Genomic DNA, 23219 nt, shown 5'->3' with positions numbered 1-23219 from the left:
CAACGACATGATAAGAGTTAATTAACTTCAGGTTTTTTCCCAGGCCTGTTGTTGTTTTTCAGGCAGAACTGGAGCTCCAAAAAAGTATCTTAACAAGCCAAGTTTTTCTTAATTGTACATGGAAGAAGAACCAGTTTTGCAACTTCAAAAAAGATTTTATTTTAGCCAGTTTTCTAAAGAATATCATGGCCATTCGGTGTCAAAAATGTCATCTCTCTTTTTTGTAGTCATAGTTTCATAGCTAAAAATTAAACCAGGGAATGTTCAAATTGGCTTGATGACAGGGGTAGCCTGACAGATAAGATGTTGTCCCAGCAAGGATTGTCTCTCTGGGGAGGTGAGGTCTTCTTTTAAAGTAAAGAAAGCCTGTCCTTTAGCCTCTATTTTCTCCCAGGCTCTTATGCAGTATCACCTCACCTGTTCTATAGCTTGGTTGTCCATAAGCACTTGATCTTGAGTTCTCCCCAATTTCAAAGAGATGGGGCTCTGCCTGGCTTGGTCATGAGACACCATAATCAAATGGGAACCCTCAGCTAGTCCCTGCACTATGCCCAAGGTAAAAGGAGAATTTACTCCATGATTCTGAACAGCTTGCTTAAGTTCCTTTCGTATTTTGAAGGGAATCTGTTTGTGTACAGCCTCACACACCCCATTAGGATTATTAGGATCTGTCCCAGGAGCTATCCGTTTGTGTATTGTCACTGGGAATGCCATAATCACAGCCTCCAAGTCACCCTCCTTTCGAGTCCAACAAACACCTTTCTGGAGGGGTAACAGAACTGCTGTGTTGTGAGGAAGGAAAAGCTTGAGCCACTCCAGCGGTCAAGGCAGGAAGGGGCAGAGGAAACCGGTCTTCCCCAGACAAAGGCTCAGAAAGAACTGCAGTAAAGTTTAAAAATAAAATAAAATTGGAAGAATAAAAAAAAAAAAAAAAAGAGCCTCCTGCGTTTTTTGTTCTACTCCCTTGGGCTCTGCATTTTCAGGTCCTCCCTCTGATGGGATTTCACTTTCATCTTCACTCCCTTCTGAGCTTTCCGGGATCTGAAGAGGTTCCAAAACGGATTTTATCAGTGCCCAAGTTGACCAGATATATACAGGCAAGAGCACTCCCTTGCAAAGAGGTTTCTGTAATTCGCTACCTACCTTCTCCCACGTTCTTAAATCTAAAGTAAGGAGAGAAGGGAACTATGAGCAGCGTTTCTCAATGGTGTGTGAAAGCGCCAATAGCCGGCCCTCACTTGTTTCTGTTCCCCTGCTTACCTGTGATGGATTCATTTTGATATTTGGCAAAACTAATACAATTATGTAAAGTTTAAAAATAAAATAAAATTAGAAGAAAAAAAAAAAGCTGCCTTTTGTTCCCAGCTTTCTGAATTCCTATGCCCGGTTTCAACCCTGAGAGAGTATCACTTACCGCAAAGGGGGGTTTTCAGAGGCCTCGCCCCACTCTTCTGCAGGACAAAGCACCGCCCATATTTCAACTTCAGTTTCTCTCGAAGAGATCTTTCACATTCCAGCACCAAATTGGGCACCACTTGCTGCAGCAGCAGGTAGGGATCCAAAGTGGTCAACAATGCACAGTTTGGGAAAAAGAAACTAGAGACAGAATGAAAGTTTTAAAGATGGTACTTCGGTACTCAAGACCTCTTGGATCAAGAGCTCTGTTCCTCGGAGACACATCATTTTTATTTAGTGTCTTGGCAAGCAGAAGGTATCTGTTGTGCTACAATGAAGTCCGCCTCCTGTGTCCCCGGTCACATCTCTCATTTTATTGATTACTTTAACTTATCTTTGTTATTTCCTTGTACAAGGGCTATCACATAGCTGGAGGTCATAGACCCACATATGTCTTGGGAAAATATCTGGTGTGTGCACAACCCGTGTTTTGAACTTGCGCTCACCCGGTGTTTCAAGGTCCACAATATGTTTTTTCTTAGCTTAGCAGGATATGATGACCCCAACTAACCAACCTGATGTACTTTCATTTGGGTTATGCTGTATTGCTGTATTTTGCTTTTATTCTTTTCCCATGGTGATTTTCTCATGGCTTAACCAGAGCATCAGTTAACCCCTGCATGTGGTGGAGGTTTAGTCAATAAATCGTGTCTGACTCTTTTACAACCCCATGGACTGTAGCCACCAGGCTCCATAGTTCATGGATTTCCAGGATTTCCAGACTAGAATACTGGAGTTGGTTGCCATTTACTGTACCATGGGAACTTCCTGGCCCAGGGATTGAACCTGAGTCTCTTGTGTCACTTGCATTAGGGGACAAATTCCTACCACTGGGCCACTTAGGAAGCCCTTACAGAAGTGACAAGGGAGAAATCCTACAAAATTTACAAAACCAGATATTTTGGCAACGTGTATATTGAAAGCTAATTATTAATAGCTTCACGACACCATGTGCAGGATGCAAAGAGACTCTGATTGTTTATACCTTGTACTTAGTTATAGAACATTTAGAGTACTCTCATAATGTAGCTGAAACATATTATACATACTTTATTATCTTGTTCAACATTATTCATAAGAGGAAAACCTATAAACAACTGAATTGCAACAAATTTCGGAAGAGTAAGGGAAATCATGATGCACTGGCACAAGTGGATGTTGTGAAGGAAAATACAGTTGAACACATAGAGTGATGTCAGCAAAATAGTGAGCTAGGAGGAGTGAAGTCTCCCTTGGAAAGGGAAGCATGGCAAGAGAAAGCAGCTGAAAAACATCACAGGAGTTCTGGAAAACAGTCAAACAAACATCTTCAGCAACAAAGTGAATACGTAACTAGGGAAGATCCAGAAGACTGGAAAGACATTTCTGTGTGTTTTTGTTCATACTCACCTCTCCTGTGACTTGAACAGAGCCATCTTGATCTGTAAAGGGTGGTGGCTCAGCACCCTGGTGCCTCCCTCAAAGCAGACTCATTGCAGAAATCCTCATGTGCAATATTCTCCCCTACTTAGGGGCTGCCTGGAGACTGATATCCATTTCACTTAACTGAGCTTAAACTGAAGAGCAGCTGGAGTGGTTCCTTACAGTTGCAGGCAGACTATATATATATGGGGCCAAGGACAAGGGAGTAAGGGTGGAGACACAGACTGGACCATGTAAAACCCTGATGGAACTGGGGTGTAGATTTCGGGGGTTGTAGGGCTTCAAGGAAGGAAAGGCATCAACACAGAGTGTGTTTTCAGGCCTCTATCTATCAGGAACTATCCAGCTTCTAAGATGTGAGACCTCCAAGTTTGCCAAAAGGCCTAACTTCCAGAGACAGGGCAGTGTGTCTCCCTGCACTTTCCGAGCCTTATAAACACATTCCTAGGTCATACTGGGACTGCCCATGAGGAAGCAGGTTGTGGGAGTGTGTCTGAGAGTGCTGGGTGCCGTACTGTGGTTGCCTAGACAAGGTGATATTAGCTCAAAAAGTAAAGAATCTTCCTGTGATGCAGGAAACCAGGGTTCAATCCCCAGGTTGGGAAGTTCCTCTGGAGAAGGAAATAGCAATCCACTTCAGTATTCTGGGGGAAGAATTCCATGGACAGAGAAACCTGTCAGGTTACAGTCCATGGGGTCGCAAAGAGTTGGACAAGTCTGCACGACTAACACACACACACATGCAAACACAGGGCACTCAAAAACAGTCATAAATTCCCCAAAACTCAGGGGCCAGGTTAGTTGTGACTCAGAAATCAACTGAGTTGCCCTTAGTTTCCTGTTGGGCTGACCCCAGGACCAGTCATATGCCACGTCAGCTAGTGAAGGACAATCAGGATGTGGTACAAATCTGCAAACAGTAGGTATGCTGTGGTTGTTCAAGAACCCAGTCATGAACACACAGAGGAAGAGAGAGAAAAGGCATACAATAAAGAAACAAGGGGCGGGGGGAAGCTAAAAAAGAGACAGAGAGGAAAAAAGAAAGAGAAAAACATGAGCCATGAAACTGTTTCTGTTACTGTTTAGTCGCTAAGTCAAGACCCTTCTTTTGTAAACCCATAGATGGTAGCCTTGAATGGTCTAGTGGTTTTCCCTACTTTCTTCAATTTAAGTCTGAATTTGGCAATAAGGAGTTCATGATCTGAGCCACAGTCAGCTCCTGGTCTTGTTTTTGTTGACTGTATAGAGCTTCTCCATCTTTGGCTACAAAGAATATAATCAATCTGATTTCGGTGTTGACCATCTGGTGATGTCCATGTGTAGAGTCTTCTCTTGTGTTGTTGGAAGAGGGTGTTTGCTATGACCAGTGCATTTTCTTGACAAAACTCTATCAGTCTTTGCCCTGCTTCATTCCGTATTCCAAGGCCAAATTTGCCTGTTACTCCAGGTGTTTCTTGACTTCCTACTTTTGCATTCCAGTCCCCTATAATGAAAAGGACATCTTTTGGGGGTGTTAGTTCTAAAATGTCTTGTAGGTCTTCATAGAACCGTTCAACTTCAGCTTCTTCGGCATTACTGGTTGGGGCATAGATTTGGATTACTGTGATATTGAATGGTTTGCCTTGGAAACGAACAGAGATCATTCTGTCATTTTTGAGATTGCATTCAAGTACTGCATTTCAGACTCTTTTGTTGACCATGATGGCTACTCCATTTCTTCTAAGGGATCCCTGCCCGCAGTAGTAGATATAATGGTCATCTGAGTTAAATTCATCCATTCCAGTCCATTTTAGTTCGCTGATTCCTACAATGGCGACCTTCACTCTTGCCATTTCCTGTTTGACCACTTATAATTTGCCTTGATTCATGGACCTAACATTCCAAGTTCCTATGCAATATTGCTCTTTACAGCATCAGACCTTGCTTCTATCACCAGTTACATCCACAACTGGGTATTGTTTTTGCTTTGGCTCGATCCATTCATTCTTTTTGGAAAACATCTATTTCTGATTCATTGACTATGCCAAAGCCTTTGACTGTGTGGATCACAATAAACTGTGGAATATTCTGAAAGAGATGGGAATACCAGACCACCTGACCTGCCTCTTGAGAAACCTATATGCACGTCAGGAAGCAACAGTTAGAACTGGACATGGAACCGCAGACTGGTTCCAAATAGGAAAAGGAGTACATCAAGGCTGTATATTGTCACCCTGCTTATTTAACTTTTATGCAGAGTACATCATGAGAAACGCTGGGCTGGAGGAAGCACAAGCTGAAATCAAGATTGCCGGGAGAAATATCAATAACCTCAGATATGCAGATGACACAACCCTTATGGCAGAAAGTGAAGAGGAACTAAAAAGCCTCTTGATGAAAGTGAAAGAGGACAGTGAAAAAGTTGGCTTACAGCTCAACATTCAGAAAACGAAGATCGTGGCATCTGGTCCCATCACCTCATGGGAAATAAATGGGGAAACAGTGGAAACAGTGTCAGACTTTATTTTTTTGGGCTCCAAAATCACTGCAGATGGTGATTGCAGCCATGAAATTAAAAGATGCTGACTCCTTGGAAGAAAAGTATGACCAACCTAGATAGCATATTCAAAAGCAGAGACATTACTTTGCCAACAAAGGTCCATCTAGTCAAGGCTATGGTTTTTCCAGTGGTCATGTATGGATGTGAGAGTTGGACTGTGAAGAAAGCTGAGCACTGAAGAATTGGTGGTTTTGAACTGTGGTGTTGGAGAAGACTCTTGTGAGTCCCTTGGACTGCAAGGAGATCCAACCAGTCCATTCTGAAGGAGATCAGCCCTGGGATTTCTTTGAAGGGAATGATGCTAAAGCTGAAACTCCAGTACTTTGGCCACCTCATGCAAAGAGTTGACTCATTGGAAAAGACTGTGATGCTGGGAGGGATGGGGGACATGAGGAGAAGGGGACGACAGAGGATGAGATGGCTGGATGGCATCACTGACTCGATGTACGTGAGTCTGAATGAATTCTGGGAGTTGGTGATGGACAGGGAGGCCTGGCGTGCTATGATTCATGGGGTCGCAAAGAGTTGGACACGACTGAGCAACTGAACTGAACTGAACTGGATGGTAGCCCCACAGGTTTCTCTGTCCGTGGGATTCTGCAGGCAAGAATACTGGAGTGGGCTGCCATTTCCTTTGCCAGAGGATCTTCTTGGATCAGGGATCCAACCTGCATCTACTGCATTGGCAGGCAGATTCTTTACCCCTGCCCTACCTAGGAAGTCTGATTCACAAAAGGAAGAAAAGAAATTGGCACCAACTCTTCCAGAACTGTCACGGGAGCCACACTTAGTGCATAGTGAGTGTCACACATTGTCCTGGGGAGGAGCTTCAGGTAGATAAGCTGACGCTGAGATCACCCCCACCCCCCACCAGGAACACATCAGGGTCACATGTCCTGAAAACACACGACACCAGCAGGAAGCCTTGTCCACACCAAGCCTGGATAGAACCATCCCCACGGAGCTGGCTGGGAAGGGAAGAGAAGCCGTCAGATCAAGACTGAGTCCCCAGGAGGGCCCAGACGAGGAGTGGGGACAGGGGCTCAGAGGTCCTCCCTGGAGAGACCCGTGCACACCATGCACTGGGCACCGCAGCCCTGGGACGATGCCAGGAGGTCATGGCCCCGCAGCTGCTGTGAACCCAGGGAGACCCACAGGAGGCCTGGGAACCTGACTTTTCTCCTGAGACATGCACCCACTCCTGCTCCTAGAACAGGCTGAGGGGGCCACCAGACACTGCCCAGGACTTGGCTGATTTACTGGGCAGCCCGTGTGCCCCCAGCCCAGACATGCCCCCTCAGTGCCTCTGGATCCAGTTCACTCTCCCTGGGGCGAGGGCCACCTGTGCTGGGCAGAGTGGGTAGTGGGGGATACAGAGCCGGCTCAGATCAGCAGGATGTCTGGACAGGCCAGGGTGGCCACTGGCTATCAGAGAGGGGCCCAAGAAGCAGTGTTCTGGAAATATCCTTCTCCATTTCCCTCACAGTAAAGTCCTTTAAAAGCTTATGTGACAAGGACCCCCTGCCCCACTGGCTCTCTGACTTGTCTTCCGCTCCTCCCTCCCCACCTCACTAAATCCACCCAAATCAGTCAACTTGCTGGCCCTTAAATGTTCCATGAATACTCTTCCTTCCTGGAATAAGTATTTACTATTCCAGAGAAATGCAGGGAGCCACTGTCTCTGTGTTGCAAGGCTGTTTGTAAAAATGAAAAGGTGGGTGAGGTGAAGGAGATTTGGTGTCTCTGCCTAAAAGATGTACAGAAGAAATAGGAGAAATTGTGCAGAATTATCTCAACAGACACTTACACATTTCTAAAAGTTAAATTCTCCTCATATCCTTCACAGTTTCATTCTCCACAAGACTAATGACTCAAGACATTTCTCATTTCACTTATTGACATTTATTGATATAACAATTTCTTACTAAAGAATGCTCAATAAAGTTTGGCTAAATTACCAATGAATAAACTCAAAATATGTAAAGATTCATCAAAATGCTGAGCATGGGCAGACAAATAAGAAATTACATAAATGACTAGAATGTGCTGCTTACTATACAGGAAGCAAAATATAATACTGGATTTTTAAACTCATATTTTTAGCTTACCAAGATACTTAGGCTATGTTTCAAGAGAAGTATACAACCTGTAGATTGAAGTTTATTTATCTTCATAAATAAACAAATGCACATATTTGTCTAGGAAAATCACAAGGTAAACCCTTCAAAGGTAACTGTTATCCAATGGGTAAATACAGCTGATCATCACTGCCCATCCTGTCCCTTCTCTATCTAAATATTCTGTCATATATATGTATTATTTGAATCATCAGGAAGAAAGCATATTCTTACTTTTAAGTCTATGCTGTTTCATAAACAGTTTATTTTTAAAAGAAAAAGCATGGTTTCAGAAGTTCAGACATTTTATTTAAACTTCTTCTTCAGGCATAAAAATTTTCTTCACCACCCTAGAAGTAACAAGTTATGGTAGAACCACAGTGAGAGCTGAGAGTCAATATTCTTCATGGTATGGATACTCAGGGTGGCTGAGACCACTGGAAGACAAAGAGGTGGATTCATTTATGAGATCTGGCATCATTATAACATAGTTTTAATTAATGTAATCATTTTCCCCTGACGTAAATAGAGTTAACAATTAAACATGTTCACTGGTCCCTGAAAGAATAGTGGGCTGCAGGTACTGTGCCCTTTGTGTTTCCTGGCTCCCTGGGCTCTGAGAGAAGGTACACCAGGCACAGGGCTTAGGGGCACAAAGTAGTGAATTTAGTCACCACAATGTTAACTGTGGAAATTTTACTGATGGACTGTCCTGGTCCCCAATCACATTTCTGTTGATCAAGGATGAAGCCCTGGAGGAAATCTCTGGTTTGAGGTCTGCAGGAAGTAACTGGCTGACTCCTACACTAGAAATCAGGACTGTCTTCCAAGAATTAAGCTTTTTAAAAAGCTTAGTTCCCCTGCTTACCTGCCTGCAGCAAAAAAAAAAAAAAAAACTGTGTGTGTGAAACAGTCACTTACATTAGAAATTCATAATATCTTAGATTTCTGTTGAGGCCATCAATTGCTTTCATGTCGTCCGGACTCAGTTCAAAGTCAAACACCTGGAAGGAAGGAACACATTAACCTCTCCCGGAAGGAGCTGGCCTCCCCCTGGGGACTGGAGGACTTTCCAGCTGGATGGAGACAAGAAGAGGGGACAGGGAAGACGTGTCTGTCCTCAGCTTCCAGGAGAACAACCTGGGTCCCTCTGCTGAGTTCTCACCTTTCCTTCCCACACCTTCTCCTTCTCTGTCCACCTCACAAACATTACAGCACATCAGTCCCTTATCTTTCTGAGTGAATCACTTGTGACAGAAAACAAACTAAAACCTGCTTTTCCAAACACTCTGCTTTAGACACTCCTGATTCGATACTGAACCTGAGCTAACATTAGGCTGACTGCCTCTCCCTAACACGCCCGAAGGGTGACAGCGTTCAGCTGAAGCAGTGTGGGAAGGAAATGCCCCCTTGAAATCCTGTTCAGAAATCTGTTATGAAACTTGCTCATTATCTATGAGTAAATCTAACGAAACCTATACATCAATGCCTTAGTGGAGAAGATCCCTGTGTTGGGGAAATGTCCTGGAGAAGGAAATGGCAACCCACTCCAGCTTTCTTGCCTGGAGAATCGCATGGACAGAGGAGCCTGGCAGGCTACAGTCCATGGGGTCGCAAAGAGTCATATACAACTAAAGCAACTAATGCTTTAGTGTAAACAGCTATGAATGAATGGTGTTTAAAACATTAAAGAACAACAAATTATTAAAAATTCACATCAAAGTCATGAGAAAAAAGCTCAACTTTCTAAAGAAATACATTTTACAGAGTGATCCAGTGATTCAGTGCAACATGAACATGACTTAATTACATATTCCTTTGTGGAAATCCAAAAAGTGATACTAAATTTTAAATAAAAGAACAGCCAGTCAAGAGCAGTCAAGACATCCTTAAAGACAAATGTATAATTCTGAGAAAAAACACTTATTTTCCATTTTTAAAACACAGAACAGAAAACTGAATAGTTAAATAGAAGAGAAGGGCCACAAATGTACTTATGGACACTTATTATATGACAGAGTTGATAATGAAAATCTATTAAATACATTTAAGTAAATAAACATATAGGCAACCATTTTTATATCATATTAGAAAATCAGTTTCAGGTGTATTTTTGAATCAAATTTGAATGGAAACAGAAAAACAATTTTTTAAGGGCCCATGCACCTGACCCTAGACATGGCCTGACCTATAACTTGCAATGGAGACTGAAATGTGCAAGAAGTGGTGACTTAGTTCTGAGCTGAGATAATGACATGGATTTTTTTCCCACTCCCTGGCTTGAAATCACAGCACTGTCCTGAGATGAAAATCAGGTTAGCTGACCACAGCCTAGCCAAATATATATGAAAAACTACATGGAGAAATGTGCAGGCTCCTCTGAGAAGAGTCATATCCACCTGCTACAGCAGAACTGCCAAGCTGCTCTGCACTGAACTGCAAATGCATGAGGGAGCCCAGCCAAGAGGACAACAGTTGAGCTGAGTGCAGGCAGAATCTCAAACCACAGAATCAAGAGATGCATAACTGATCTCTGCATTAAATCTTAAAACTGGGGAGAGTTTTCTGTACACCTATGCCTAAGGGAAGAGCAATGGTCTCTTACACAGAAAAAAAATGAGAGACATCATGCAAAAGTGGACAAAGTCTTGAAGAGGAACTTCACAAAAACAGAAACTCAAGAAGGTTAAATATATGAAGATGAAACCTTATTGGTATTCAGGAAAATGCAAAATAAAACCACGATGGTTTGGAGATGAAAGATTGCTGCCATAATTTTCATGCTTCAAAATTTACATGTGGATCATGTTAGAAATGGAGCCATTCAGGAGTGATTAGGTCATGATGGTGGAGCCTTTGTGAATGAGATTTCAACAATATCAGTCATATAAGAAACTTGAGAGAACTCTGTTGCCCCTCAACCATGTTAAGATACAAGGAGAACTTTATGACATAGAGGAGGGGCCATTACATGAACATACAGGCACCCTGACCTCAGACCTCCAGCTTCAGAAATGTGAGAAACAAATTTTCATTGTTTCTGAGACATCAAATCTGTGGCATTTTGTTAAAACAGTCCAAATGGCTTAAAATAATCACATAATGCAATTTCATCCATTGAGAATGAAGGTAAGAAGACATCATTTGTACAAGGTGATAGGATAAACTGAAGACCTAGCACTGTAACTAAAATCTCCATTTTCTGTCCAAATTTAATTTCTTGGGCTCCAAAATCACTATAGATCGTGACTGCAGCCATGAAATTGAAAGACATTTGCTCCTTCTAAGAAAAGCTATGACAAAACTAGACAGTATATTAAAAAGAAGAGACATTACTTTACCGACAAAAGTCCACAGTCAAAGCTATGCTTTTTCCAGTAGCCATGTATGGATGTGAGAGGTAGACCATAAAGAAAGCTGAGCACCAAAGAACTGATGCTTTTGAACTGTGATGTTGGAGAAGACTTTTGAGAGTCCCTTGGACTGCAAAGAGATCAAACCAGTCAATTGTAAAGGAAACCAGTCCTGAATATTCATTGGGAGGACTGATGCTGAAGGTGAAGCTCCAATATACTTTGGCCACCTGATATAAAGAACTGACTCATTGGAAAAGACCCTGATGCTGCAAAAGATGGAAGGCAGGAGGAATAGGGGAAGATAGAGGATGAGATGATTGGGTGGCACCAACAGCTTGATGGACATGACTTTGAGCAATCTACGGGAGTTGGTGATGGACAGAGAAGCCTGGCGTGCTGCAGTCCATGGGGTTGAAAAGAGTCAGACATGACTGAGCAACTGAACAGAATAGAACCCTCTGCAGCCAAGCCACCTCCTACCACAGTAGGAGGAGAAAACCATCAGGAATACATACAAGGCATTCATGCAAAGGGAAGAACAGGTAATTCATCTTGTCTCAAGGAAAGTCTTGAGAGACAAAGAATGACCCTCATGAAGGATATTCCTTAGGACCCCTCTGCCAACAGCTCCACTCATCACCTGTATGTTCTCTTTGATCCGCTTCTTGTTGTAACTCTTGGCCAGAACCACAACCCCACGTTGTATCTGGTAGCGAAGGGCTACCAGAGCTGGGGTTTGCTTGTGCTTTTTGGCAATGGCACAGAGAACCGGGTCCTCCAAGAGAACGGGGTGGTTCAGATTCACCCTGGAAGAAAATTCAGAAATGCTGAGGACCTGAGACTAAGTACTCAGTTCATGAGTAGTTTTCCCAAACAGATAAAGTAGGTACACTCTACACCAGTGCTTCTCAAAGTGTGGTCCATGGACCAGCATCATCAGTATCACCTGGGATTTTGTTAGAAATACAAATTTCATGGCTTAGCTGAAGAGAAACTGAATCAGCATCTCAACTGTGTCACCTCCCATTCTGTGTTTACAAAGCTTTGCAGGTGGTTTGGATGCATTATTGACCTCAGACCAGGATTGCTAAAGTTGTGGGGTTTTTCTTTAATTCTCAGAGGTTGTTTTTCTTCTATAATCAAGGGCATGAATCGAGAAACAGAAGGGAAAGACCACAGATTGTTTTTATTTTCACTTTCCTATTGATAAAAAGTAAGTAGCTTCAAAATCAGAGACATGTATTCCCATATTTACAAAAATGGTTCAAGTTTAGTTTTTTCTATCATAATAGACCTGAGAATTGTATATGATTATCCCAATTTTAGGCATAAGGTAAATGAGATTTGGAATTTCTATTTTTAGAAACGTGTTATTAGTTAACAACTACATAAATCATGGCATAAGCTTGTGTCTCTGGTCCAACTAGGGGATTATATATAGATTTTTAATGCATATATCTGTTAATGATGAGTCTACAAGCTAATACAATGTATGAAAAATGTCTGGGTAATGGGAAGTTAAAAGAGAAGAAAATATTCCATCTGTCCCCTCTCTGCCCTCTGCTTATGAGTTATCTGAGCAGTGTATTTTAAAATATCTCATCAAAAATTGAATTTTAGGGAAACTCCCACTTGTCTTCAACAGGATTCAATACCATTCTTTTATTCGTTGGGATCCCAGAGCACCATAGGCAACAAGAACAATATCATGTGACTTGCAGAAATCCAACAGCTTGCTCTGGTTGAGATAAGGGTGACATTCCACCTGTAGAATGTCAACAGAGAAGAGTGTCAGATTATTTGAAAAGGTAATATTAATATGACAGATAAAGATTAAAATTTTTAAGTGCCTAAAGGAGAGATAAACTGTGGAAAATTCTGAAAACAATGGGAATACCAGACCACTTGACCTGCCTCTTGAGAAACCTATGTGCACGTCAGGAAGCAACAGTTAGAATTGGACATGGAACAACACACTGGTTCCAAATAGGAAAATTAGGAAAAGGAGTACATCAAGGCTGTATATTGTCACCCTGCTTATTTAACTTATATGCAGAGTACATCATGAGAAACGCTGGGCTGGAGGAAGCACAAGCTGGAATCAAGATTGCTGGGAGAAATATCAATAACCTCAGATATGCAGATGATACCACCCTTATGGCAGAAAGTAAAGAGGAACTAAAGAGCCTCTTGATGAAAGTGAAAGTGGAGAGTGAAAAAGTTGGCTTAAGGCTCAACATTTAGAAAATTAAGATCATGGCATCTGGTCCCATCACTTCATGGCAAATAGATGGGGAAACAGTGGAAACAGTGTCAGACTTTATTTTTGGGGGCTCCAAAATCACTGCAGATGGTGATTGCAGCCATGAAATTAAAAGACACTTATTCCTTAGAAGGAAAGTTATGACCAACCTAGACAGCATATTTAAAAAGAGACATTATTTTGTCAACAAACATCTGTCTAGTCAAGGCTATGATTATTCCAGTGGTTACATATGGATATGAGAGTTGGGCTATAAAGAAAGCTGAGTGTCAAAGAATTGATGCTTTTGAACTGTGTTGTTGGAGAAGACTCTTGAGAGTCCCCTGGACTGCAAGGAGATCCAACCAGTCCATTCTAAAGGAGATCAGTCCTGGATGTTCTTTGGTAGGACTGATGCTGAAGGTGAAGCTCCAATACTTTGGCCACCTGATGCAAAGAGCTGACTCATTTGAAAAGACCCTGATGCTGGGAAAGATTGAGGGCAGGAGGAGAAGGGGACGACAGAGGATGAGATGGTTGGATGGTATCACCGACTCAATGGACATGGGTTTGGGTAGACCCTAGGAGTGAGTGATGGACAGGGAGGCCTGCGTGCTGCGGTTCATGGGATCGCAAAGAGCTGGACATGACTGAGCCACTTAACTGAACTGAAAAGAAAGATCGCAACATTAAATGTAAACTGGAAATATCAACATCTAGAGAGAAATAGAGAAAAGTGTGCTTATACAGTTAATTTTTTCACAGACCATGGATGGAAGAACCAGTCCAAGACTGAGTAATCAAAAGGTGTACTCTACATTTGGTAGATATTCCCGAGTAAATGTTTTATCTTCTGTTAGCATCATCACAAACCTTTAACTTCACCCTCTAAACTGGATGACTTTCATCATCTCCAGCACATGTTTCTGTTCTGTGCTCCCTGTTGAGACTCATAAATGCTGAGACAACAAGACTAAGGATTCAGCCATCAGAACCCAACACAAACCCTTACCACCCATATCAGCTGATTTGTTACTTTATTAATTTACTTCTCATTCTATGTTTTCATGGCTTCCTTCCTATACACAGTTCATTTCAGGGCACTTTCCCATTCAATCTTGTCATCCTTTAACCTCAGGGAAACACCTCCTACCTCTACTTCTAGGTTCTACCTACAATTCAGCAGGATGCCCTCCACACCTTTTCCATCCAGACTACATAGAGATACTATTTTGGGTTCTAGTCACACCATCCAGATAGAGATTCTGTTCTCTAGAGTCCTCTGTCCACAAAGGTCGGATGAACAGGAGGGAAGGAAAGACAGACGTCTGGCTTTAGTGCGAGAAGGAGGGTCTGAAGAGCAGGAGAGAGAGGAGCTGAGTTGCTCACCTGGTTGCAGACGGGCTTATACTTGAGCCCCGGCTTGTTTAGGATCTTCTCCAGCTGCTTACGGTTGAAGTTGGACACCCCGATGGACTTGGTCAGCCCTGCATCCTTACACTTCTCCAGGGCCTGGAAGGGAGGGGTGGTGAACAGTCACTTGGAATGGACAATAGAACAAGAACAAATGCTGAAAAAATCAATAAACATGGTCACATTCAAGAACTAGTGTTGAAAAAAAAAAAGAACTAGTGTTGAGTATCAAGAGGAAAAAATGGAAGAAAGTCAACACATAAATTGAAGAATTACCATTTCCTGAAGAAGACATATATGGAAGGAAAAATGCATTGTCTTCATTGTCCAAAATTCTCCATTTCGTTCCTCCATGGAAATATTTCAGCAATGGTTTCCTCCCCACAACCTCAGCATCGCAGCCCTTAGATTCATGAACTGCTGAGTCTGATGGGCCACAGCCCATTCTCAGAGGTGGAAGAAATGAAGGAGGTTCCCCCTCACCTGGATCCTCCACTTCTCTCCTCCCTGGACTCACCTCCCATGTGTGACAGAGATCCACCAAGTCAACTATCAGTTTTCCATTTTCATCTTTTGGAAATAATTCCTCCCCTGGCTGGAACAGAAGCAGAAATATTGGAGATGTGATAAAATAATTTCTCCACATTTAGCCAAGCTGCAAGGCACCAGGAATTAAATCTCCATGAGGTAGGTTTACAACTTTCTACATTTGCGAGGTGATTTATGTATGGAGTTGTAAGCAACTTCTATAGGAGGAAGGCTTATTCTATTGTCTTACACTTATTATATGTTACAAAAAATACAATTTTTATATGTCCTAAAAAATAGGGACTTCCAGTGACTTCTGTGAATTTTGTCTGTTTCTTGTACTTGCCTTTCTTGAAATGTCTCTGGTCTGAGAATTGCTGTAAGTTCCATGCTATAATTTCCAGAATAAAAATTGAAAGCTACACCTGGGCTAGATACTCAGATTTCCTTTTCCCTTTGAGTATCAGATGCCCTAGAGCTGGCATGTGAACCAGCAAGGCTCTCATTAGGTTGGCATGGAGTGTGGGAGAGCCAGACATGCTCTCAAATATTCATGACCCTGAGCCTTGAAATGCCCCCAAAATCATACTTGCCACCAATGGAAAATGTTCAGTAAAAATATAGTAATGCCATGATAAGGGATAGAAAAAGGAGACATTTCTGAAGAGTCCTGCAAATCCTCAAATTTCTCGCTCTGAGACTTGCAGTCTACATAGTCCACTTAGCTATTTTGCATTAGATGGTTTGAGTTGATTTCTGTAACTTGAAATCAAGAGTTCTAAGTAAACCATTCTTTCTTTTTAATTTCTTTTTTTATTGAAGGATCATTGCTTTACAGAATTTTGTTGTTTTCTGTCAAACCTCAACATGAATCAGCCATAGGTAAACATATATCTCCTCCCTTTTGAACCTCCTTCCCATCTCCCTCCAAATCCCACCCCTCTTGGTTGATACAGCGCCCCTATTTGACTTCTAAGTAAAACATTCTTAATGACTAAGTGCAGTCTAAACATCTCATCGTAAAGTAGGGCAGGACTGTAGACAATGTCTCCTAATTCCCTATAAAGGTACAAGGTTTAGACTCACCCAAGTGGGAGCACCACCAAATCTGCTCAACTTAAAAGGATGAAAGACAAGATAAAGTCATCATGTTCAATGTAAGGCAGTGTCATGCTCACCACGGCTTCACCAAACTCTTGGTTCATGAAATCCCCAGACACTCAGGAGTCATAACCAGGACTGTGTGCAGAACTCACCTATTTCTACTTCCTCAAGTTTTTCAGGCAGAGACTCTCAGATTATTAACTCCTTTGTCTCAGAGGCATGTAACAGATTCAAAGAAACTCAGTAAATAGATGACCACAAAGGCTTATTTGGGGGAGTCTACTCTAGCATTATCATCCCTTCAATCTACTAATAAAAATCTTAATTCAACCATCCATGCAAGTTGACGCACATTCTAACACAAGATATAACATCGATGTGATCACACATATTTCCGACCTTCATAGCCAGTGGAAAATGAATAATATAGAGATCGACATAGTCCAGTTGAAGATTTTTCAGTGACTTTTCCAAGGCTGGTCTGACCAACTCTGGTTGATGGAAAGTGCACCAAAGCTGAAAATGTTAAACAATAGAAATTTTATTAATAATAATTAGGAAAGTTTCTTTTGGTTTTACTATGTGACTTGTGGGATATTACTTTCTTGACCAATGATGGTAATGTGCCAACTCTTAACCACTGAACACCAAGGATTTCTAATACCTTAAGAATATACCAAGAAGCATAGTTCACCAATCAACTCTTCACCAAACAAATGATCCCATTATATATTAGCCACCAGGGCACACTCACAAGCCCACATATTCATACACACAACACACAACACCTTTGACTTGTAGAATATGTCTTCTCTCTTCACAGTGCCATCTGCAATCTTGCTTCGAATGGCCTGGCCAACGTGCTCTTCATTTTTGTACACATAAGCACAGTCAATATGGCGGAACCCAACCTCTATAGCAAATCTGGTAACTTCCAGAGCTTCTCTCTTAGGAACCTACATAAGCAACAAAGGCAGAATTTTAACATCCACATGATTAAGAGATTGCTAGCACAAGCTTTGATCTTCCAAAGAATCAACTTTTCTTCATGTCTTTGATTAGATCTGTATGTGTGGTGCTGAACCCTGGACAGTTTCCCTGAACATTCCTAGTCAGATTTTAAATACAAACCCAGTAACCCTTACCTCCCTAATGATCTATGGTCGATCACAGGCATCAGAGGACTCTAAGCCCACCTCCCGGTTCAGTGGACCTAAAGGACCTAGCATAAAGTTGTAGTCATGAATAAGATTTATACTATAAGATACTTGAAGCAAAATCAACAAAGGTGTAAGGTATATGATAAAGACATTAAACTACAGGAGATAGTGAGAGACAGGGAGCCTGGCCTGCTGCAATCCATAGGATCACAACGAGTCAGACATGACTTAGTGACTGAACAACAATAATAACAAAAAGCATCAAGGAGCAAGGTGAAAGGGTCTAAGACCACTGTCTACCAGTGAAGATATGTGGAATATACCAAATATAAGCTGTATCTATTCAAGATGTACAAAGTAATGTTCTTATATAAGGATCCATTGTTGATGATCACTGAAATCAAGCTAGGTAGCAGATCCCTCATTTCACTTACCTTACTTTAGGGAGTTTGTAAGAAAACTTAAGATCTAGTGTCTACAAAATCTCAGGGTATAACCCATTATTCATAACTATAGTCATGGTGCTTGCATCAGGTCACCAACTTATTCATCTTATCACTGAAGGTCTACATTGTTGACAAACATCTTTCCATTTTTTGCAGATTTGTCTCCAGCTTCTGGTCTTCATTTCTCTACTCTATGTTTGTATAAGTTCCACTATTTTTGATTCCACCTACAAAGAGACTTCATTGGTGGCTCAGATGGTAAAGCATCTGCTTACAATAAGAGAGAACCAAGTTTGATCCCTGGGTCAAGAAGATCTCCTGGAGAAGGAAATGGCAACCCACTCCAGTGTTTTTGCCTGGAAAATCCCATGGACAGAGGAGCCTAGTAGTCTACAATCCATGGGGTAGCAAAGAGTCGGACACGACTGAGCGAATTCACTTTCACTTTTCACAAAGACATCATGTAGTATTTGTCTTTTTATTTCTGGCTTACTTCACTTAGCTAAACTTCTCCCAGTACACCTGTGTGGTTTCAACCTGTGTGGCAGTATTAACTTTGTTTTAAAGGCTAAATAATATTCCATTTCTTTTTCATGTGTCAGAATCTTTCCTATTTCAAGGAGGTAGATAATTGGTGTAACCACCCTCTGTTGGGTTCAGTCCTGGTCTTTCTTAAACATTTGGGCATTCAGGGATGCACTGAGGAATGGACCAGTGAGCTTCAGTACTAGCCTGGACACATTACTCCCCTTACCATACTTTGCACTACAAAGTCCTGTCTTCTCTTTCCAAAATGCCTCTGAATATTTCCTTCTGTTTTCCAAATGAAAAAATGAGATGCAAAGTTTCAGGATCAGAACTTATCACAACTACATTCTCTAAAGACAAGACGGACAGCAAACTTTCCAGCTTCAGGTCTAGAGACTTGTCCACTAGTCCCTTTTCTGTCTAAGCACTGAAAACTACACTTTAATAAAAAGACACTACAACACGCAAGGATACATTACATAACCTGGCCTGTAAGATGGTAGCTTATCCCCTCAAATGACACTATATTTTCCATTAGAAGTTTCCAAGGAGCAACCAAAGTACAAGGCAAAATAGAGCTAGAGTGTCTTCCCTGGCACCTACCAGGCACCCCACGGTAGAAAAGCAATTCTCTCCCATTAGTTCCTATTCACCTCATCCTTAGGACCTTCCACCTCAAATACTTCTCTGGGTCACACCTTTTTTTGAAGGAGGTAAGAGTTCTGGAACTAATGAAATACATAGAGAAACCCGGCTGTTGCAATCGCCCTCAAAACAAAACAGCCAGCCAGTGATCTTGACAGCCAAGAATCACCTCTTCTGCAAAGCTGAGAAAGAAACAGAAACTGGGGGAAACCCAAAGTAATCTGCAGGTGAGCACAGCCTCAGACCCTGATGCAGAGTGAAGACTGGATGCTCTCTCCCCTTTGACAGGACATGATTCTAGCCTGGATAGTGGCTAGAGGAGCTAGCCAGGAGCTCAGTGCTTGACAACCCAAGTCTCTTCCACTCATGTTACATCCACTACTATTTATATCTCAAGCCCATACCAGTACTTATACCTCTGGAGGTACAGCGGTGCCAAATCCCAGGACAGGAATGAAGTGGCCATCATTAAGCTTAACTCTCTGGCCTTTGGGATCCATTACCTGTTTCACCTCTGAATAAGCAGACTGATCTTTTATTCTTCCTCCATAGGTTATAAAATACAGGAAGTTAACACCCCAGCTGACTGTCCAATGATAACAGATACATTGGAGGAGGAGAGGATTAAACCAGTGCCCATAGGGTAAGAAGAAAAATGAAGCCAGTTACATTGGTAGTTTGTTTTGTTTTGTTTTTTATCAGAATAACTTCAGTTATATAATGATGAAACGTGCCAAACAATTATTGACCAAATGTTACACAGAAACCTCCACATACCAGTCATTTCACATTTCTAATTATAAAGCCCACTTTTGATCAAACATCAATTGAAACAACTATTTCATAGTACAGAAAGGCACACTAATTACACAATTAAGAAGTGATGATTAATAAGCATTTTCTAAAATGTAATCTCTTAAGAAAGAATAAAAATGTAAAACAAACCAAATTTGCCTTTTTAAATTTTCCAGCAGCAAAATTATTTTGCTTTACACACCTGTGGTGGTAGAGGTATAGTCAGTAAGTCATGTCCGACTCTTACAACCCCATGGACTGTACCCCGCCAGGCTCCACAGTTCATGGAATTACCAGGCTAGAATACTGGAGTGGGTTGCCATTTCCTACACCACAGTATCTTCCTGATCCAGGGATCGAACCCAACTCTCTTGTGTCACTTATATTAGCAGCTGAATTCTTACCACTGGGCCACCTAAGAAGCCCTTACAGACCTGTCTAGGGTGAAATTCTGAAAAGGATACCAAAACCAGACATTTTGGCAAAGTGTTTATTGGCGTTAATCAAACAATTTGTGGATACTGTGTGCAGGTCAAACAGGCTCTTGAGTATTTATACCATGTACTAAGTTACATAGCTTTTTAGAGTACTTTTATAATGTAACCAAGGCTTCAGCAGTATGTGATCTGTGAACTTCCAGATGTTCAAGCTGGTTTTAGAAAAGACAGAGGAACCAGAGATCAAATTGGCAACATCTGCTGGATAATCAAAAAAGCAAGAGAGTTCCAGAAAAATATCTATTTCTGCTTTCTTGACTATGCCAAAGCCTTTGACTGTGTGGATCACAAGAAACTGTGGAAAATTCTTCAAGAGATGGGAATACCAGACCACCTGATCTGACTCTTGAGAAACCTATATGCACGTCAGGAAGCAACAGTTGGAACTGGACGTGGAACAACAGACTGGTTCCAAATAGGAAAAGGAGTACGTCAAGGCTGTATATTGTCACCCTGCTTATTTAACTTATATGCAGAGTACATCATGAGAAACGCTAGGCTGGAAGAAGCACAAGCTGGAATCAAGATTGCTGGGAGAAATATCAATAACCTCAGATATGCAAATAACACGACCCTTAGGGCAGAAAGTGAAGAGGAACTAAAAAGCCTCTTGATGAAAGTGAAAGAGGACAGTGAAAAAGTTGGCTTAAAGCTCAACATTCAGAAAATGAAGATCATGGCATCTGGTCCTATCACTTCATGGGAAATAGATGGAGAAACAGTGGAAACAGTGTCAGACTTTATTTTTTGGGGCTTCAAAATCACTGCAGATGGTGATTGCAGCCATGAAATTAAAAGACGCTTACTCCTTGGAAGGAAAGTTATGACCAACCTAGATAGCATATTCAAAAGTAGAGACATTACTTTGCCAACAAAGGTCCGTCTAGTCAAGGCTATGGTTTTTCCAGTGGTCATGTATGGATGTGAGAGTTGGACTGTGAAGAAAGCTGAGCACTGGAGAATTGATGCTTTTGAACTGTGGTGTTGAAGAAGACTCTTGAGAGTCCCTTGGACTGCAAGGAGATCCAATTAGTCCATGCTAAAGGAGATTAGTCCTGGGTGTTCATTGGTAGGAATGATGCTAAAGCTGAAACTCCAATACTTTGGCCACCTCATGCAAAGAGTTGACTCACTGGAAAAGACTCTGATGCTGGGAGGGATTGGGGGCAGGAGGAGAAGGGGACGACAGAGGATGAGATGGCTGGATAGCATCACCGATTCGATGGACGTGAGTTTCAGTGAACTCCAGGAGTTGGTGATGGACAGGGAGGCCTGGCGTGCTGTGATTCATGGGGTCGCAAAGAGCTGGACACGACTGAGCGACTGAACTGAACTGAATACATATTTTACATAGTTTGTTATTGTGCTAAATATTATTCATAAAAGAAAAACCTATAAGCAACTTAAATTGCAACAAATTTGGGAAGAGTAAGGGAAATCATGATGCACTGGTACAAGTGGATGTTGTGAAGGAAAATTCAATTGAACACATAGAGTGATGTCAGCAAAATAGTAAGCTAGAAGGAGTGAAGTCTCCCTTGGAAAGGGAAGTATGGAAAGAGAAAGCAGCTGAAAAATGTAGTAGGAGTTCTGGGAAAGAGTCAAAAAGACATCTACGGTAACAAAGTGAACACGCAACTAGGGAAGATCCAAAAGACGGGAAGGACATTTCCGTATGTTTTAACTCTCACTCACCTCTCCCCTGACTTGAGCAGAGCCATCTTGATCTGTAAAGGGCAGCGGCTTAGCACCCTGCTGCCTCCCTCAAAGCAGACTCATCGCAGAAATCCTTACCTGCAATATTCTCCCCTACTTGGAGCTTGCCTGGAACTGGTGTCCATTTCACTTAACTCTAAGCTTGAACTGAAGAGCAGCTGGACTGGATCGTTACAGCTGCAGGGGTACTAGAAATATATGGGTCCAGGGCCAGGCAATAAGGGTGGAGACACACACAAAACCATGTAAAACCCTGATAGAACTGGAGTGTGGATTTGGGGGATAGTAAGGCATTCAAAAACAATTATATATTTCCCAGAATCAGAAAGCCACTCAAGGGCCAGGTAAGTTGTTGACTCAGAAATGAACTGAGTTTCCCTTTGTTTCCTGTTGGACTGACCCCAGGACCAGGCACATGCCAACGTCAGCTAGTGAAGGACAATCAGGATGTGGTATGAATCTGCAAACAGTGAGTGTGCTGTGCTTGTCCAAGTACCCAGTCATGAACACACAGAGGGAGAGAGAGAAAAGGCATACAGTAAAGAAAGGTGAAACAACAAAGCTGAAAAAAAGAGAGAGAGAGGAAAAAAGAGAGAAAAACATGAGCCATGAAACTGTTTTTGTTACTGTTTAGTCACTAAGTCAAGACCCCTCTATTGTAACCCCATGGACCGACCCCACAGGTTTCTCTGTCCATGGTATTCTTCAGGCAAGAATACTGGAGTGGGCTGCCATTTTCTTTTCCAGTGGATCTTCCTGAATCAGGGATGCAACCTGTATCTCCTGCATGGTCAGGCAGATTCTTTACCACTGCCCTACCTGGGAAGCCTGATCCATGAAAGGAAGAAAAGAAATCGGCACCGACTCTTCCTGAACAATTGAGCCATGCTTAGCGCACAGCAAGTATCACACACTGTCTTGGGGAGAAGCTCCAGGTGGGCAAAAGGACACTGAGTTCAGCTCCCCCAGGACCACATTAGGGGGTTCCATCTCCTGAAAACACACGACACCAGCAGAAAGCCCCCTCCACACCAAGGCTGGATAGAACCGTCCCCACAGAGCTGGCTGGGAAGGGAAAAGAAGCCGTCAGATCAGGACTGAGCCCACAGGAGTGCCCCAGATGAGGAGGAGGAACAGGGGCTTGGAGGTCCTCCCTGGAGAGACCCATGCTCACCACACACTGGGCATTGCAGCCCTGGGATGACCCCAGGAGGTCGTAGACCCGCAGCTGCTGTGAACCCAGGGGGACCACAGGA

The 23219-nt window shown here is 42.3% G+C and overlaps 2 protein-coding genes across 3 annotated transcripts in view; both read right to left on the bottom strand.

Moving 5' to 3' along the window:
• The window catches only part of LOC133259249 (dihydrodiol dehydrogenase 3-like), a 31398-nt gene extending 29726 nt beyond the window's left edge, over positions 1–1672 (bottom strand). Inside the window, exon 1 of the mRNA XM_061436493.1 lies at positions 1415–1672. The gene's annotated coding sequence lies outside the window, so the exon portion shown is untranslated. The remainder of the gene's footprint in view (positions 1–1414) is intronic.
• Positions 1673–7781: 6109 nt separating this feature from the next.
• Positions 7782–19490, bottom strand: LOC133259248 (dihydrodiol dehydrogenase 3-like). 2 transcript variants are annotated; one of them, XM_061436490.1, is made up of 9 exons: positions 19372–19490; positions 16965–17132; positions 16576–16692; positions 15062–15139; positions 14521–14643; positions 12545–12654; positions 11530–11695; positions 8455–8537; positions 7782–7970 (listed from the first exon to the last, which is right to left on the bottom strand). In XM_061436490.1, exons 1-9 carry the CDS (start codon positions 19453–19455, stop codon positions 7928–7930), a joined length of 972 nt encoding a protein of 323 aa, XP_061292474.1. In that variant the 5' UTR covers positions 19456–19490; the 3' UTR covers positions 7782–7927. The 2 variants fall into 2 exon arrangements, with proteins under 2 accessions (XP_061292474.1, XP_061292475.1); XM_061436491.1 differs by lacking the exons at positions 11530–11695; positions 12545–12654.
• Between the last annotated feature and the right edge of the window lie 3729 nt (positions 19491–23219).

This window comes from Bos javanicus, chromosome 13, assembly GCF_032452875.1.
Source record: "Bos javanicus breed banteng chromosome 13, ARS-OSU_banteng_1.0, whole genome shotgun sequence".
Classification (NCBI taxonomy): domain Eukaryota; kingdom Metazoa; phylum Chordata; class Mammalia; order Artiodactyla; family Bovidae; genus Bos; species Bos javanicus.
This window is presented reverse-complemented; position numbering and strand designations above follow the sequence as displayed.

What these genes read in the sequence shown, in the direction of transcription:
- LOC133259248 (XM_061436490.1), bottom strand. Translation starts at nt 19,455, where the DNA reads ATGGATCCCAAAGGCCAGAGAGTTAAGCTTAATGATGGCCACTTCATT. An exon ending in TCCCAACGAATAAAAGAATG is followed by an intron (nt 11,696 to 12,544) that starts GTATTGAATCCT and finishes ATTTTCTTCCAG; the next exon opens with GGTGAATCTGAACCACCCCG. An exon ending in AGATATTATGAATTTCTAAT is followed by an intron (nt 7,971 to 8,454) that starts GTAAGTGACTGT and finishes TTTGTCTTCCAG; the next exon opens with TGGTCTCAGCCACCCTGAGT.